This window comes from Branchiostoma floridae, chromosome 11 (genome assembly GCF_000003815.2).
Source record: "Branchiostoma floridae strain S238N-H82 chromosome 11, Bfl_VNyyK, whole genome shotgun sequence".
NCBI classification, from domain to species: domain Eukaryota; kingdom Metazoa; phylum Chordata; class Leptocardii; order Amphioxiformes; family Branchiostomatidae; genus Branchiostoma; species Branchiostoma floridae.
This window is the reverse complement of record NC_049989.1, coordinates 16,262,393-16,282,678: the sequence shown is the minus strand read 5'-3', so window position 1 is coordinate 16,282,678 and position 20,286 is coordinate 16,262,393. Positions and strand designations below refer to the sequence as shown.

At 38.1% G+C, this 20,286-nt stretch overlaps 1 protein-coding gene across 6 annotated transcripts in view; it reads right to left on the bottom strand.

Annotated features, from left to right (window-relative positions):
* Positions 1 to 20,286, bottom strand: part of LOC118426496 (serine/arginine repetitive matrix protein 2-like) — a 155,702-nt gene that overhangs the window by 71,622 nt on the left and 63,794 nt on the right. For all 6 annotated transcript variants that reach the window (XM_035835938.1, XM_035835937.1, XM_035835940.1 and 3 more), the window contains one exon: positions 612 to 740. In XM_035835938.1, the coding sequence (XP_035691831.1) occupies positions 612 to 740 (129 nt within the window). The remainder of the gene's footprint in view (positions 1 to 611; positions 741 to 20,286) is intronic.

The window sequence follows — 20,286 nt, the reverse complement described above, 5'->3', positions numbered from 1 at the left end:
TGGATGCAGGCCCAAACAAGATATCCTGACCATGGGACTGCAACAGGGGTCTCTTTTTTACCAACTTTTTATGAGGCTGCTACCAGTTGAGCCACAGGGATATTACTACATGTTACATCATACAATATAACATTTATCTAATTATTAGTTTTCTGATCACAGTGTCATTTTTTTGGACAGAAGTAAATGATGTGTTACACTGTGTGTTCTGTAGGTGTTTGATACTGAATCATGGACAGCACATAACAACATCTGCCCACTTGTTAGCTGTGCAAATTGAACCATGACCTTTCACCTCCAGAAGCAGGTTCACTGTCAGATTCTTCTCAGCAACGTTGTCCATCTCTGGTCAAAATCATGATTCCTCGCCAAGCCATAACATTGACATATTCATTCCCAAGCAAACAAACTCCTTCTTTCATATTCACAACCTGCTTGTCATATACTAGTAAACTATATATAATTTAAATGTCAACTGGAGAGGACACTGTGCACCATTTTATGTTTTGGTCAAAATGATACTCTTGCATACTCAGCATCTGCAGAAAGCTGCAATTATGAGCAAAACTGATAGATGGCACCACAGTACTGATTAACACATGTTAGCTCACCTTGGACGGCCTGGTCCCCTCTCCACCTCCTCCTCCTTGCCTCCAGTGCTGGTCGAGCCGACGCCCTCTTTCTCCATCAGCATCCGGCGGAAGGTCGCCACCTTGCGATCAATCTCCTCCTCTGAGTACCTGGAAGATATTAACAAAATTCATTTTCAACATGTGCCAAATTCAAAGGAGGTATCAAAACTGGAAGTTCTAATGTTACAGTAGTACCTTAGAAAGCCGCTAGAGAGTCCATTCATCAAACATTATAACTTTCATTTTTCCAACCCCACCTATCAAATACCGTATCACAAGGATCATGTATTAGATGTCATAAACATGTCTACTGTTCACACACAGACAGGCACACACACTCACATACACAAATGGCACTAAAATAATTAAAGCTTTCAAATTGTTTTTTCTCCTCCCAATTGAATGCCATGCATGTTGAGACAAGAGCTATCTACCAACCAATCGTGACCATTGCTTGGCTAGAACACAGGGTTTCAAAACCAGAAGTTCTGCTGCAGTCCCATAACAAGGTGCTAGGGGGCCCTATATCTGATAATTTCTACTTATGAAGACCTACCCACACACCAGGTCCAGGTATACAAATCCGGGTACACATGTGCATTTGTGTATCAACTCAATCCATCAACGAAGGCACTCTCAATAAAAATTAAGTTATCTTTTTCACTGACACATTGGCACAATGCGGAAAAATAACCTTTTTTGAAAAGATAATTGTACTTCAAAATGTTTGATTTCATAAAATACGTTACTGCAACAGTAACCATATAACTGCACTGTTATCTATAACTGCTAGGTTGCACTAGTAGCTGGTGCTACTGCTGTTTTATTCTCATTCATGTACAAATGTACCACAGCTACAATGTATATGATGTGAGACACTGCAGTGCAAACCAAGATCAGTAGGTTGTGCTGTTGATGCTGAGTTGAAACACTTTTTTTACATCAAGAAAATGTGACACCATCAGCCAGAAATACTTTGTAAGTGCAAAAATATTCCAACTTCACTTGGCCCATGGAAAGGTTACGACAAAAACCTGCACTGTTCAGTTGTTGTACATTTTAAACCTTAAATATTTAGTTCATTAAATATTGTTTATAATAATAATGTATCGTATATAATGTAAAAAAACTGAAGGCAAGCGTGGCAAAATGAATACTACATTCACTATGCGTACGCATCCAAAATCAGACTGAGGGGGGCAAACATTGTGTATACAGGACAATTTTCAATACAGTCAAACCTGCCCGAGCGACCACCTCTTCTCAGCGACCACCTGGCCATTTCGACCGCTTTTTCTCGGTCCCGATTTTTTTTCCCATTGACTTAAGCATTAAGCGACCTTTTCTCAACGACCACCTGGCCAACGCGACCGCGACCGGCCCAAATTGGGACCCATAACGACCGCATCATTTTCAAAATTGAGGTTTTCATCGATTTTTGATGATAACTAGCGCAATTTTGTGCCGAAATCGTTGTAAGAAAATCCGAATTTATAATTAGCTGTTATAGAATTTAAAAAAAAAATCTATATCATAATAAAGTGAACGAATGCTGAAACGTATATTAAGAAAGATCTGTGTAGCTCATACCTTTTTAAGGAAGATCTGTACGTGTGAATGCTTTTGTCCAACTGTACTGTATACATTCACCCGTGGGTAAGTACGCTATCGGGACGTACCGGGCATCGAATTCGAAAGGTGCACCGTAGTTATTTCAGATCAAGAACATAGCGACGCATAAAGGCTTTTTTGGTAGTTAACTGACAGCATCAAAGTTCCCTTACTGTCTAAAACGGTAGTGTACAAATACTCGAGCTTTAAAACACTGTATCGTACAAAAACTCGGTAAAAGCTTGGGGTTAAATTTACAATTTACAGTGTGCGTGTTGTATTTGACATTATCATATAGCCAGGGGACGTGGGCCAATCAGAAGGCCCCATTTCATGCTGGTTATGACGCCGTAACAGCCATGCATTAAATTTTTGATTATCACATATGTGATAAAAATTTTGAAAGTTTAAACCAATCAGGAGGACAGACAAACATGACGCTGGCCAATCAGAATGAGATATCCAGGAATCGTCCATCTGCCAAGATTGGGGAATAAGTACAGGCATGGCAGGGGGATGGCTCCCTCTATTAACATCGGTAGTGGGTGTTTCCAAGGAGGTTGAGACCTCCTTGGTGTTTCTTTGTTCAAAGAAAACATTTGCTGTCTTAAAACAACATTGAATTACCTATAATATTTAAGACAATAAAATCTATTTCAAGTCATGTCCAATTTAAACTGCAAATGGAAAATAAAATTATTTGCATTCCCGCCCATTCAAGTTCAGACGACAATAACACGGTCCGCCATTGAGTAGCGGTCATGGCGCTGGAGGACCAAAATGCTACCTTTCTTCTGAGAAGTCGTGTCTGGGTTCGTAGTGAACGAGATTCTCAAGAGCTGTGAAGCACAGGGATCCCGGAATGCCGGCAGAGATTTAGCGCCTGATACGAACGAACTCGACAAACTGGAGAATGGGCCAGTGGAGAAATACGTGCAACAGTTTGTAACATAATGAATCGACTTTGTTCTTATTTCAAGCCTTGGAACAGAAATACATTTCATGTACAAGTTTTATGTTGTTCAAATTCACTGTTCAAATTTATGTGCTGAATAAAAGATGTATGTTTTATAAAGGAATTTGTCGCTCCTACTCAACCGGAAACTCTACTCTACTCTACTCTTCAACGGGTCAGTGTGGGTGAGCTATATGATAATAGGGTTAATGACCCACCTGTTCCTCGGTATATATGGTGTCATAACGCCTGGTCCTTTGCTATAACCACCTCATAAAACCACCTCGTTCGCTTCGCTCTCTTCCGTCGTTTTATTACGTGATTATAACAAAACACACACCTTTATGACACCCTATATCCCTATAAACAAATCCCCCATTATCTCTATTACAAATTTCTCACCCACACCTTCCCATAGAATAAAAAAAAATATAATATTTCCCTTTTCACTACCAACAAAAATTTCTTTAAAACATACCAATTTATTCCCACATATTTTTAACATCAATTTATCCTACTAAAACTCCCACTAACAATTACTTCCTTCCCGACACCATATACACCTCGGGGCGGGTCATTAACCCTTAATTAAAGACCTCGCTTCTTTGCGTGCGTGCAGTGTGCTGGCTTTTGCCATTAAACACAACGGAAACCATTTATACTTTGCATCAGGCATGTTTTGAGTCGATACTCTTCTCAGCGACCACCTGTCCAAATCGACCGCTTTTGTCCGGTCCCCCGGGTGGTCGACTTGGGCAGGTTTGACTGTATATAAAAATCTGAGTTTTGATTGGCTAAATTCGGAAGAACCCGAGTAAAAATAGAATGTTTTCCTTCGGATACATAATAACCAGATAATCAGGAGCCGGTACTGGATTTGCAAAAAAGAAAAATAGCTGCCCAACAACTCAAGTTGTCTGCCATTTTCAGTCCTACATACATGTATCAGTCTTACCCTATGAGTTAAAAATGAATCCCATGTTTCCACCAGAGTCTCCACTCTCCTATCTCACACACCACCTGTTCTTACCGTAGATACACTGTAGATAGCACAGCACAGCCATAAAATAAGATCTACACTGTTTTGGGAGATATAGGCACTAAGGAAGCCAGGGGGACGAGTTATCGCCAAAATAATGCCGAGTCAATGGTACAAGGATTATGTATTCCCTGTAGTATCCACCAGATGCACCTAATCTCCAGTAACACCTTTGCCCTTTCATTCCCAGTAGAAAACTTTATCGCATTAACTTTGGCATGCTGTGACATTGCTGGAAAGAAGATATGAAATACCCCCCAGGCCCTCCCCCATCATGGCTGACCTTGAAAGAAACCGTTTATAGATCAAGGTTTTCTTTTTACCTTCTTTCAGTTGCAGCTATAGATTAATTGGGGCAATACTTCTGGGTACTTTCAGTACGATTTGAAAGAAAACAAGGTTCTTGGGGTTATTTGACATAATTGTACTTGCATATAAAAAAATATAGTAATTTTATTGAGGAAAGGAAAGAAATTTTGAGGTGATATATTTTACCTTGTTATTATTAATACATTATTAACTTATTGCACAATTAAAAAAATAAATATTTTGATCATTTTGATGGCAAGATGAGGCTCTTGCTGAATTTGACTTTAAAAAAGAAGGTTAATATGCGTAAGGCACAAAGACTGTTTGAAAAGAGTCTTTTTTTGTTGTTTTTTGATGATTTGTGGGGAACGTTGTACAAAAATATCTCTAGTGCTAATGCAGAATATTTGCCCTCAAGCCTAATTTGTCAATACTATACTATATAAGTATTAGACCCACTCCAAAGTAGTGTGTGTGAGTGAAAACAAGAATTGGGACACACTATGAATAAGGATATCTGAGTAGCCTGATGTAATAGCCAGCCCAGGTAGACAACCCTGGTAGCCAGGCCTTGTGCAGCCCAGCTTTTCCGCAAACCCTTTCTGCTAGAAGGAAGAAAGAAAAAGAACACACCTGCAAAACATGTTTTTTCCTTAGGGTAAACATAATTAGTTGCTTTAACAGCTTTTACCCTCTTGATGAAAAGTTTTCTACGTATAAATCAACAGAAAAGGCTGCATCAATCCTATATTATCTCGAGCAAAGATGTATTACGTAATAAGCAGCTATCCAAAAATCGATGGCAAAGTACTGTAAGAGATCTGTCATATTGGAACAGTTAGAAACGCTGCACCTGCTACCAGCACTGGAAATCAATAGGGTCTAGCAACAACATTCAACGACTTTCTGTTTAGGTCAACTCTATGACTGTACTTAGTTTATATCAATTAGTTTTTATCAAATCTTGCTAAAGTCTATTCCAGATAGAGCCCAGATACTGCAGCCATTTTGGGTCGGACTTCAATAACTCTAACTACATGTAAATGGAAATCAACCAACTATCGGTGCAAGATTTTGTGGAGTTTAACATGGTTCAACTGAAGCAAAGTACAAATGCTGGGTACAAGTACTGAATCAGATGCTAAATGTTTTCGACTTACCCATCAAAAATTGTAAAAAAAAAAGAATATTTTCTACACATGGCAGGCACATATTCTGCAGTTTCTCAAGTTAGAGGGCAAAACTTACCATTGAAGATGGCCTATATACATGAACCTAATAGTATGCTGAAATACAAGTTTCAATATACATGTAGGAACTAACCACTATACAACTACAGCCTCGTTTTGGTGCATGACCTTAGATGACCCAAAATGGCCACCATATCTGGAATAGGGTCTATTTATATCCCTGCTATCATGGTAAATAACAAACTCACAATACTTTTACTGCGGAATATAAAATCAAAATATGCCATAAAATTGCAACATTGCCAATGCCAGTTATGAGAGATGACCCTGGTGTCAGAGCAGTTATTTATCATATCATACATAACATCAAAAGTGGCAAAAGCTGCCTGCCTGAAAAGCTAGCATAATACATTTCAAAGGAGAATGTTGGCATTAAAGGACACAATACATTGTATATTCACAATACATGCTGTATTCTGCATCACCCAAGGTACATGCGTGAACCATCAGGTCGGTCGATCCAACCCACGGGAGGCCTTTGACTGAAGGCGATGCGGAATATACAAATTTCAAGGCCGATTTCGCTAGACGTTGATAAAATTTGGCGTTGATAAAATTTGGCGTTCAAATTATTCTACGGAATCCCATATAATGTGCGTAGACAGCTGTGTGATATCCCAAAATATCATCCAGTCCAGAACAACTGTATCAAATGTTATCATAGCCCAAGTATGGCATGGAGAAGAATAAGACCATGGACAGCTGTGCACTTCAATGTCCGTGTCCTTTACTAAAAGGCAGTTGTGGTATCACAACTGACAATTGCCACATTCACATTCCAATCTCCATGCAAACAATACTGACATAAATCACTAATATATACAATATTGCATAATACATTTTTTTTTTACGTGCCTCAGGGGCTAAGAGCAACTTGAAAGGAACTAGATGGCAACGACCCAACTGACATGATGCCACATGCAATATTTAACATTGTGGCATCTAACCAAATTATTTGCTGGCAAAACTTCAACAACTACAGTGCCCCCCTCACTCTCATAAAGTAAGACAAGGAGGAAATAACCTTGTTACAACACAAGGAGTAAAAGTGACAGTTACTTATACCATGGCACAAGCCTGCACAAAAACGTTCATCAAATTGTCAGACGCCGTTAGCACCAAGGTATTGGTTTAATATATTACAAAGAAAAGGCGGATCAACGGCTGACTCGAGGTGGGACCCAAAGGCTAAGCTCAACAAATCTGACTTTGAAGATGGTGTGGAAAATAGGACTAGAGCTGAGGTTTAAGCCCATGGTGTGAATGTCCCTGGGATTCCCTGGGATTTTACACCTGGTCCAATTTTGTCTTGTATTTTTTTTAAAAATATGCTCGAGGTCAGGTCGATTTGACTATATGGATGACATCCTCTGGGAATTCAAAACCTGATGCGAGCGTGCAAATAAAATAAAAAGATTGACCCAAAAAATTGCCTTCATGAAAATCTAAATGGTCAGGAAGGTTGAACAAATGACTGAACACACAGAATACAGTATACCGAGCAAAAGATTTTTGTTCTTTTACATCTTCTTTGACCTTGTAATGTTTTATGACATTAGTATACGTTTCCATAAATTGTTGTGGCCTAATGGTTGTTTTTCTTTTAAATTTTAAAAATCCAAGGGCCAACAAGAACCAAGGAAATAAATTGGTCTGGCCTAATGAGTCTGTTGCTGCATGCCTACTTCTATTACTACACAGGAGTCACCCAAAGTTTGTAATCACATGACTCATGAGGGTCAAATCTGTCTGGCTTCTGTCACTCAGTAATACCACCATGCATCACCCATCTCCTTAATGAGAAGGTCTGATTGGCTAGTGTAGCATAGGTGGGTCATTAGTGGACCCGCCCTCTCACTCAAACTTTCGTCTCAACTTTCACTCACAGCTGCATCTCATCAATAGTGTCTGAAAAGATGACCATTTTGAACAGACTTGATGCACTTTTATAAATACATTATCTTCCAAATAAGGCCTAGGAACAAAATGTTGTGTTTCCTGTTTCCCTACCCACCCTAGAAAAACATACCGACCCAAGACTTTTTTGGGTGGGCAGCGGAGTCACATAGCTTCCTGAGTTAAGAATTTTTATTCAGCTTGCATCCTATTGAAGTAAAAACACTGCTTGGCTTATCTAATGAAAGATGAATGTATAAAGATAAAGAAAAGATAATCTATTGAATTAAAATTAAAGTTTGACATTGAAAGACAAGTGTCCTCATTGACTTTATTTCACTTTGTTCAACTGTTTGTAATATGTATCACAAGAGTTACATGTAAACATAACATCTTTTTCCCTAGGCCTAACATAAATATACAATAGAGCACAAGATGTCCTTATATTTTCAACCTCACAGCTTCTGGATTCAATTACATCTACTGTAGTTCAGGTAACTGGGAGACCCTGGTTCTAATCCTGGGTTGGGCATTGCATCTTGGTTGCTGCTGCAGAGTCTTACGAAAGCTACATTAAATGTTGGGGTCCTGAGTTCAAGGAAGTGCCCCAAGCATGTAAAGTGGGAAAGAATAGCAACCCTTCTCTGTAAAAAGGTACCCTGCAACTGAAACACCAAGGAAACTTGTTGCCATATGTGCTACTAGACACGATAAGGGTCTAAAAGAATGATGAATGAACAATAACAGTTGACATCATCAGATAGCTGGATTTACTGTAACTGAATCAGATGAAGTTTCCAGCTAAGATCTTGACTCTCTTTAGATACCAGGAAAATAAGGATCGCAACTCTCTGACGTGAGAATTTTAAACATCATCATTCTACAATTCAATGACCTTTGACAGTACTTTGGTCATACTTGTATACATTATTCAGTTCCAGTAATAAATCACTCATGTCATCTTGGTATTTTACAATGTAAATTCCAATGTACTTCTTATTGGTGATTTTGTGCTTTAGGTCTCACCTACATGTAGAATGATTGCTGACAGTGTATTGTTTTCTAGGAACAAATATGTATCTCTAGACTTTAATTCTTTTCAATATAAGGGAGCAGAACAAACTGTGATAAAGAGATCTGGTCACCACTTTTATTAAGTTGGTTGACGGACGGTAGGTTAACCACTGATGCCTATTGATTTGTGGGTACCCCCAATAATTGCATAGCTGATGACAACATGCCTTCTTACAGTATGTCTCAACCACATTTTATTACACTTTTGCTAGATATAAGGCAAAATAAGTAACAATACCAGCATTTTGTTTATTGCTTTATCTTATTGAGCTAATTGAAAAAGGTGACTGTAGAGTTTGGTAGTCAAGGAAACAGTCATAGCTATAATATTATTCTAAGGTACAAAAATACATACTCTGATCCACAATTATGAAGGAATATGACATTGTGCAAAAGACTGATAAAGGTCAGTAAGTCCAGACATGTTTTTTTCTATTCCTTCCACTTTATGGCTTACATTTGGCTTAAAATTCTTTGATGATATCATATTTTACTCTAAATATCAAAATGCTTAGTTACTGCAATGGCTACTCATTTGTCAAGCTTACAATTTAATATGTGGTTGACAATTTAACAGCATGTGATACATATAATTGTAAGCTTTATGGACAATAATATGTAATTAAAAAAGAAAACACGATTGCCCTCTCCCTTATCTCATCTATCCCTTAGTCTACAAAATGTACAATGTAACTACATGTATAATTTGACCAATGGGGCACCACAGAAGATCCCATTAAAAACCAATTTTCTACACCCTTTTTAGTATTAAGTTTAGCTTAGTGCCATGCCATTTCATCTTCAGAATCTGATATTACCCTCCCATCTTTCCCTTTACCTTCCACCCTTTTTCATCCCTGGACAGTTCCTTGCATCATAGTTTTGGCTAGTCCTGATGACTATTACACATTATTTTTCTTTCTTTTATTGTGATTGTCCTAGTCAGTTCTGAATGCCATATTTCCGTGCATTAAACTGCAACTTTCTTACCCTTCACTCTAATGACTTGCATGTTAAATAATACAAGTTTTGTTGCAAATTCTTGCCCGTGGGCTAATTGCAGGTAACATAAAAGATTCAAACAGTGTCACAAATGTATCATTTTGGTCCATTACGGCTACCTATAGCTTGCGATAACTAAGCGTTTTTGTTATGTATTACCTGACTCTAAGTTACAATATCCTTATTTCGATTTTGTTCTTTCCATGACAAGCACATGGACCTTTACAGCAGCCATGTCTAATCTCTTACATGTCCAATGTGTAAGCCTAAGCTAAATGAATGCCAGGACATTAGGCTACATGCACAGGCAAAAGGAAAATCAATAAATACAGTAAGGCAGGGCTAGGATGGGTACGTGACCTTGTCTTATTGCTAAAATTTCAACCCAAACTGTGGGGGATGGTACGTCATGTAAAGTGGCAGTAAGCATGGGCCAATCCTTTGCTGTTAAATTACATGTATTGACACGCACCCATCTCTAATCCATACCAGTGGCAGTGTCGCACTTGAGACTACGATCAAATTGCACCACCATATCGCTAGATGATATCTATCCCTCTGTCATTTGATAATTTTACTGCTATGATGGGCCGTTGCTAAATTTTTTGCAACACTAATTATTAGACTGTGTACTAAGAGAAGTAAGAATGGTTTACATGACTGTAACTGACCCAAGAAATAGAAAAATTTTCCATTCTTTTTCCTTTTGATATAAATGGCACAACACAGCAACATATTATCCATTCCTTCACTCCAATTCTGTACCACACCTTGATATCATAGTACCATCTTTACCACCAAGTCTTTATCTACCAAGGTATCCTTCTGAGGGGAATTTTCACATAAACTATTCCTTAATTTGTATGTTTATGGCTACTGGATTTTCTTGCTATTTAGCCATCAAGGCTTACACCTGAGATCCCCCAAAAGGCTATCGATATCCAGCCACACAATACTAATTCTAGACATCTTTTCCACCAAATGAATCAGGATTTCTAGAACGTAGAGGAGATAATGACTACAAATGACGGTTTGTGAAGGGTCACACTTACCAGGCAGATTTAATCAGGATACATAGCTAAGTTTCACCGTTCAACGCCTCATGGAGTCCCCACCTCGGCATCGATCAAGATGGCCGCCAGTGCCACTATGACCTTTCAACTATAAACCTTGTATTTCAGCTACTCAATACCACCAGCTTCCTCGCTATCATGGGTGCATTTTCGGTCTTTTCAAATGGGTACAATTTTCAGTAATGTAGACTTAATCACAATTGCATAAACACTGCTGCACAAAACATAACTATTCTGCAATGCACTAGGGATTTCATCCCATGCACAATTAGCATTCATAGCATTCATTGCACCATGACACTGCATTACTCTTCATTGCTACATAATGCGCCAGGCCGGACAATTTTGCCAAAATGTTTATCTAATGGCATCTAATACGTCGTCCTGTCCGAGAGAACGATAAAGGTGGTAATTATCAGTCGGGAAGGCTGATGGGGGCGCTTCAGTCTGACGGGAGGCGAATTGCGTTCAGCTGATGGGATACAGCTTGCGCATACTGATTGCATGTGGAACTAGTGCAGTCATAAGGGAGAAAAGAGTGGCACAAAGGCAGTTAGGAAAATTACAGCGAGCAGGGAGGAATGGTTAAACTCTGTAGACCATGCATTAGAATTATTGATTTGAATTTGTCTACTTTGGTTTGTTTGTATTGTAATAGTTTCATACATTTGAGATACTATTTCTTACAATTGTAACAGTTTCATATGTTTGAGTTTCTGTTTCTTAAATTGTAACAGTTTCAAATATTTGTATTAATATTTCTTAAATTGTAACAACTTCTCATATTTGAGCTACTTTATATCTTTTGTTATGATTTATTGTGTATTCTTTTAGTGGCCCTTTATTGAGTATACATGTATCATAATAATTATTTGTAATTACTTGTACATGTAATTCACTTTTATATCAAGGGACAACCCAAATGTCTCTAAGATTTTAAAAAAATAGATAGATGGATTATGATAATCTGAATAATCATTAGAATCAGCAATACAAGAGAAAACTCAGCTGTACAGAAGTGAACTTAATAAATAATAATATAAGGATAATACTTTGGGGATTAAGTATTTAAGAATAAGCTTGTAGTTAAGCAAGCTTGCAGCATATTTGTCATAAATTCTTTATGACGGTCACCACAATTACACAGAGATCTGCATTAAAAAGCACCATCATGATAGCATACAACTGTTTCAAGACAAACCATCTCATTGCTGCCAAATATACAAATTATTGTTGTGACAAAAAGCTACCTTACTTAGGCTTAGGTCCCAATTGCACCCTTGCCCGTCAGGGATGTAGCCCCGGGTGGGATCCAAAACCACAAATTTTGTCCCAGTGGACTGACAAATAAAGGGGGGGGGGGGGGGGGTACCCCTCGATGTTCCCGTTGGATAGGTCAAAGCATCTATTTGTTATTGTGTCCCAGTTTCATTTCAAGTCCGACTTAAGTTCAACTTGGTGCCCAGCTGGGCCCCAAAATAGCCCGAGAGCCACAAGGTGTCCCACAGGCCACATACATGTAGGGGTCACACTCAAAAGTGCCAAAAAAATAGCTGTGAACTGCCCATAGGGCCCATTTTTACATTACATCACATTTTGTACTGTGATTATAAAATAAAGACGAATCATTTGGATGCTATACAGATTTAATCATGTCCATATTCTTTCCACTCATAATCACGTTATTAGAACAGAGGAGTATTGACATACTGATTGCGTTATCATAATTACCATACATTGTACCGTGTTGAGCAACAAACAGTTCATTCCATTCATTTCTAAATATTGGGAAAAGATGGTCGAGGGTAGATATATTCTGCATTTGCTTCACAGTTCATATCTTATATCATAAAGTGTGCTGTTATGTTTTTAGAAGCAAGGATCAAGGAGAGGATGTGCATCCTATAAAGGCAGCTGACTCCAAAAGTTTTCCATGTGAAAGCACACATTCGAACACTCATAGCATGAAGTTCCAAGTGGCAATGAAATTTGATGGGCAACTGAATGAACAGGCATAAGGCCCTCTGGAGGACTGGCCTATCAATAAGAAAATGTAATAAGTATAAAGTTCAGGAATCGACCAACACCTACAACCTACAGTTTGTAAGTCCTTGAGGGCAGAATCTACTTCAGGTGTTCCATATTGTGCCAAGTAGAACAGAATAATGTTCATACATAAATGGTTATACATGTTAACCTGGGTACCATCCGTATTCTACCGGGCTCCTTACACTACCTAAAAAAATTTAGGTAGAGAGTGTATTGGAGCCCGGTAGAATACGGATGGTACCCAAGCTATATACATGTATACCAGAGCAACTGAGTTACATTGTACCTCTTGTTCAAAGGGATAAACAAAACATGGTGTATCCACTAACCACAATGGAATCTCTTCCTAACGTCCTATCCAAAGAACATCTCTATAACATAACCACTGTAATAGCAACTCATTTTCACCTCAGTTTGTCAGTGAAGGAGAAAAGTCATGTAAAGTGCTTTATGGGCTCAGCATCATGTTCTTGAGCTCTATATTGATGTACACAAAATGTACAATGGTATGGGCAATATACAAGAGATGACCTACATGTTGTTTCCACAAGTACGTTCTGGAATAACTACTGTCACGTCGTACACAGACCAAGTACAGTGTGAATCCTATATTTTGATTTCAAGTAGTAGATTTATTGTTTTTTTTAAATGTATTGTCAATTGTTCGTCCTTATGGGCCATAGTGCCTGACAATAAACAGAAAGAGTAAAGAAACACTTTCTTCATTCAACTTCGGGAGTGACAGTTTTATTTGAAGACGATAAATTCCTTTAAGGTTTCTGTGAGTAAAAGAGCACTTTCTGTAGTTACTTGAGAGGCACAAGGGGTGTTCTAGGAAGGAAAATATGGGACTGGGATGGGAAGAAGGCCCTGGAGGATAAAACAGACAGCTAAAGGTTATTACATATACTGTGAAATGTACATGTATGAAGAAAGATAGCTGAGTGTGCCATGAGAGTAAATCTTTCTCACCAAGCTTTTATTCAGTAAATCAGCCAGAACATGGCATGGATAGAAAGTACAACTGGAGGTCTTGACACTGACGAATCGTCCTGCTTTGAGATATTCCCAGAGTGTTCTAAAGGCCCTGCAGCTTGGGTGTCTAGTCTTTGTTCTGATCGAGTCATGCTGTCCACATGATGGCAAGAACATTCATCAAGGAACAATGCTGATAACAATGAAGGGATATATCATGTACTTTAGACTGCACTTGCTAATGGGCTTGCAACAATTCTACACATAGGTGCCTGCACAAAGCAATTTGCTGAAACAAGATTTTCATCATCAAATTCTTTTTCTGGCATTCGACATTGTCCAATGCTGCTCTTTTGGCTGCAAAAGTCAGAACATTTTCTTCTTCTTTGAGTACATGAAATGCACGTTACACAAGCAGTTTGGTCATTCTGTCTCAATGTCATATAGACCACAGCGATCTGAAATTTCAACAAAAAAGATAGTTCAATTTGCTCAAACAAGATTTTCATCTTCAAATTCTTTCTCTGGCATTAGACATTGTTCAAAGATGCTCTTTTTGCTGCCAAAGTCAGGCAAATTTTTCTTCTTTGAGTACATGAAGTGCACATATCACACAAGCAGCTCAGTCAGTCTTGGTCAAATTGTCATGACCACAGTGATCTAAAATTTCAACAAAAAGATATAAAAAAAACTCTGTCTAGCTTTATAAGTAGAGCACCCTACATTCAATGTACTTAGACTTGAAGTTAAATCAATTGAAGTCCTTTCACCCCTTTTAGTGTAATAGAAGAGAGAATCTGTCAGCACAATTTGTACTCTCAACTAAAACACTGAGGATACTTTCCAGCTGCAAGCTTTAGCTAAGGCCATACCAATTTAATTTGTTGGTTCTCGGATTTTTTCAGAAAAAAATTGGAGCGACAGGGCGAAAAAAAAAAAAAAAAAAAAACTGCAACAAGTCTGGATTCAGGTCCAGAGTTTCAGGATGGTAATTCCAGACCTGAAACCATGGTATATGTGTGGCAGAATACTTATCCAGTTACAATTACATGAAAAATTTGCATGTAAGCATACATTTTATATTTAATTTCAACAATACAAATGCAAAATAATGTGCAGTATTACAGAAGTACACACAGTAATAAAGCTTAACAGTTGTAATAAATCATCATAGTAAATCATTAACAACATTAAAAAACTTTTAAAAAGGTTGAAAAACTTTTTCAGCATAGTATAATGTCTAATGTATGTTAGCAACAACAACAAGAAAATGACTTCATTTCACCCAAAAAATAAGAGTGCCTGAAACATCTGATTCATTGTTCTCTTTGTGAAAGCTGCAGTTTAAGCAAAAAACGCTAGAGGCGTGCTCATTTGCATGAAATTGCATCTTATTTACATACTTGTGACTGGCTACATGGCGGCCATTTTGGTTTGCCGAATCGTCATTTTTCAGCACAAATTTCACGATCTATTGGTGGTTTTCGATGATTTACAACACAAAGGAAAACATAAGCAGGTGATAGTTGTTTTTGCATGTCCAGTACTTGTTTCAGAAGTTTTGTTTAACTGAGCCGAAGTTTGTCCAGCAACTTGTAGGTAGGCATAGGCCGCATGTCTCCGGTCACAAATATGCAAATGAGTTCTCATGAACATGCAAATAACCTCATGGATTTTTTTTTTTTTTTTGAAATTGGGAAAAATAGAAGCGGCGATTCCGAGAACCAACAAATTAAATTGGTATGGCCTAAAGATCTTTGTAGTGCTGCATGAATCCCTGTGAATAATATTGACTGGCTGTAAGATTTGATACTTTATAATACAACAGTATGTAACAAATAATCTAGACTAGTGCGGGGAGGTAAGGTGAGAACGGTTTTAACGTTAATCTAATACTGACAGGACTCTTTCATTTCAATTACAAGTAATCCAAGGCCAATGCGTATACCACCATAACTGTCACTGGAAAACTGGAACAAAGGTTAAAAGATCATGTAATAACTAATATACTGTTGAAAGACAGATTCAATTCATCATGGCATAATACTGACACAAATACGAAGCTTACTGCCACAAATGCCATCTATCAACCCTAGGGAGTGAACTAACCGTTACAACAAGTCATCTCACATGATTCTGATTCTGTGGAAGACTGACACCAGCCCCACGTTTGCATGCAAAGATTCAATATTACTCACAAGGGGGACACAGTAATGAACGACTTCCCTGCAAAATCCTACCAAAGATCATGACTGGAACGTCAAGTTCAATGCTAAAAATTCATACCCAACCTCTGGGAGGATAATATCGCATAATGATGCATCACTTCACCAGTACAAGACAAGCCCCAGGGTTACCCCTTGTGTGAAGAGCTTCAAATTCTGACAAGTTCACTGACGCCGTGTTCTTCTGCTGCAATGAAGTAATTGATCAAAGCCCTCTAGGGTGAATATTCTGCCAATTAGGGTTCTTAAGCACAGCGGATTCACATGAAGGATGTCAGCAAATGCCTACAGGGTGGGATTATTGATGCAAGGAGTGGTGACCTTGAGGACCTTTGAGAATAACAACAATCCTTTGAGACGCTGGGAAGATTTCTAATGACTAGTTTATCTTTCACCGCTTTCTCTGATGTCAAAGCCAAAAATATGATTTGGGATTTGAGCTGAATTATTCTTATTTGATTACAGAACTAAGCTCACTGCTGACTGTCTAGACCTTTTTTGTAAGACTATAATTTATAGTCTTGTTAGATGAAAGAAATATTTTGTCTGAGGAACAGCACACAAATCTAGAGAATAATACAATATTAGCCTGATAGACTGCAGTATTTCAAGATAACAGTCTGACTTTGAATTGTGCATAATTTTATCATACCATATCTCAAATTTCTTTTCATATAAATCTACGAAGTTGTCTCATGTTGCGGCCCAACCTCTTTTTTAAATGGTGTTGTTCATGCAAGGCTAGCGTTGGCCACTTCAATGAATTAAGTTCAAAAGGTCCGAGATAGCATTGTGCATATGTTTCGAAGGCAAATATTGGTTCTATTTGTATGGGATGCACTAAATTTTAGCAGTCTGAGGTAAGAAGCTGTACTTTCAATGCAAAATTTGCAAACTATTTCAGACACCTTTCCACAATGTGGGTTGTCTATGTGGGGTGTCTGTGTGTCGCAACGACTAGAGCGTTGGAATCAGAATCAGTAGGTCCTGAGTTCGATACTGATGCCATGCCCCTGCCCCCATGACGGTGGAGTGACACCTACCGAGCCTCCCAGCTAATCTGTGTAGAGGTGCCAAAAACACCAACAGATTTGGTGCTGCCAGTGTGTCAACATCTGAACACTTGCCACTAAGACCCGTGATTTTTTTTTTCATAATGTACACGTCTGTCATTGCTATGAAAAATCATCTTAGTAGTTAGTAACTTTACACTGTGATGTTCAATCCCTTTTGCCCTCTAGGCAGCAAACTGATGGTCAAAATGCACATACTAATACATTACTGTGAAAACACATCAACTGATGGCATCCTTGCTCCATTTGAGCACCTTACGGCCAGGCCAGCACTCGTGATGTCAGTTGATCTCATCTGCAACAGATGACCTTGCGCTGACCTTCAGGTCACATGAAGATGCATTGCCGCCGTCACGGGCTTCATTGGCGTGACGAGAGATATGATCGCGTTACGAGGCATGGCAGGAATCGCTCTCTCATCAATTGGTGTTGTTTATAATATCAGACAGTTTTATGAGAAGGGTATTAGAGGTGTTTCACCTTCATGAAAAATGGAGGTATTGTTTTTGGTATGTCTCTGCGTGTCTGGCCTTATGTGCGTGTTTCTGGATTTTGTGCTCTGCATATGTTTGGAACCTCTGGATGGATTGTAATCTTACTTGGTAAATGGATAGGAGTTGGAAAGACGAAGGTCAAGATCAATTTTGGACCCCCTTGCGTCTGACCAAGTTTCACATGTGAACATTCTAAATGTAAATCAAGTACAGATTTTTATAAAATAGTCAACATCACAACAAGTCTCAAAAATTAAGTCAAAGTGTTTGTCTTAAAATCAAAATTTCTTATAGTATACAATATGCACAATGAAAGGGGAAGTTTAAGAATATTAATGAGGACACACACTCATTTGGTGTGACATTATGACATCTTGATACACATTAACTTTACATTTGACAGTACAAACAGAGCATCATCTTCTATTATCATATAGCCAGATGGAGTTGGCCAATCAGAGGCCCCCATTTTCCATGGGTTATCAGGCAGTAACCTCAAAAGTGGTCGGTTATTCTAATAACCGACCACTTTTTGGACCGCACCATTATACAGGGGACAGTCATGAATTTTTTTTGTACTGTTGTTTGTGTGTAAACCATGCATAACTGTCAAAAATATTATGATTGATTGGTTATGTTAATTAGGGCTCCACATGGGGAATATAGGGATACTTGAAAAGGAATTATGCTGATTTGACACATTTTCATTATGGCTTTCTAACGTGATTAAGCCGGTACCTTCCTAAATCACTTCATATATACGTACTTTGTCGTGCCCAAGTGAAAAGGCTCTGCATGGGGGGTACCAGGACTCCACTTAATACATGTAGTTTGTATTGCAAATAAGCCACATGTTGATGCTGATATGCTATCTCACAAACAGATGATTAGTTAAAATTATTAGTTAAATGATGATGATGAAATAGTTTAATGTTTGTATTATATATAGACACTATTGTACAATATATATATAGCAAATGTATTTTTATGTAATGTATTAAAGTGTTTATTTGTTACGCTCACTCGGTGGTTTATTCGGTGGTTATCGCACCTGACCAGGGATTATCTCACCATATACACCTCGGGGCGGCGATTAACCCTTTATTAGTACTAAGGTGTTTAAAAATAGGAAAATTCAGAATGACATAGCCTAGAAGTTCAATGAGCTTTAGAAATGGTTTGGCAAAAGACCTATATAAACATTCTAGGAAGCACACAACTCTGTTCAAAACAACTATAAAACAAGTCATCATCCACTGCTCACTAAGCAGCAAGATTACTCCAGACAAAACGGGCGACCTACGCACACAATACGTCCAGTAAAAGAAGATGATAACGGATACTGAGGTCGTAAGAAAAGATGACTGACAAGATTAGCCACATCTAATCCATGATCCATCTATGGCAATAGGATGATAAGGGAGAGGACAGAAGGTCGTAGCAAGGGTGTTATAGATGAGAAGGATCAATCACAAACAGGCTGGATGGTAAGCACCCTACACAAGATGTTATCTTCATTTGGCACCCCCATCTGTTAACCTTTAGTCTCATATCAATCAGGCACTCATTATACCCGTGAAATTATCCACGATCTTTGGGCGTATCGATGGAAGATCAACCATATTTAAGATCGACAGAGGTTTGTGCGTATTTTTCACCTGTCACATGTAAGCCATACTTTGTACCTTGTACAATTGTTGTGCAATAAAATGGCAAATAAGCGAGGCTCAGGTGATTGCCGCAGAATTGTTGTCAGATCAATTTTTGCCAAATCAGACAGGGGAATTACAGACAGTGTGAAAGGCCTAAAAATTAACCCTATTTTCCCTGAAATGTTTCAAAAGAAATTTCAAGCACCCAATGTGAGCTTGAAATATCTTCAACTTTTTGGGCAAAACTAATACTAGTGCTTATTATAAAATTACATTTACTGAGTCAAAATTTATACATTGGAATTTCAGCAAAATGTTGTACCTAGAAGAGAATTGGTTAACAAGTTCATGTTTGCATTGGTCCAGTGCAGTGATTTTACATGATATAGATGAGAAATATCAATCACACCCAGACTTAAACAAACAGGCTGGATGGTAAACACCCTACACAAGATGTTATCTTCATTCGGCACCCCCATCTGTTAACCTTAGTCTCATATCAATCAGACACTCGTTATAGACAATGTGAAAGGCCTACAAATGATCCCAATTGTCCTTAAAATGTTTCAAAAGAAATTTCAAGCACCCAATGTGAGCTTGAAATGTCTACAACTTTGTCTAAAAACTAATACTAGTGCTCATTAAAGAATGCCATTTACTGAAGCAAAATTTATACGTTGGAATTTCAGCTAAATGTTTTACCTAGAAGAGAATTGGTTAACAAGTTCATGCTTGCATTTGTCCAGTGCAGTGATTTTACAAAAGCATACAAACAGTTGCCCTGAGCCAATTTTGTTAAAAATAAGTTTTTGGAAATAAGTTGGAATATGCTGTCAAGGAGAAACAAAATATGAGATTATTTCTTAGCCAATGTTGACTTGATTATATGGATGACATCCATACATTTTTCTCAGTTTCAAACAAAATGTTTTTGACCTTTACACAAATCTCATGAAGTACATTGCACAAAAGAATTT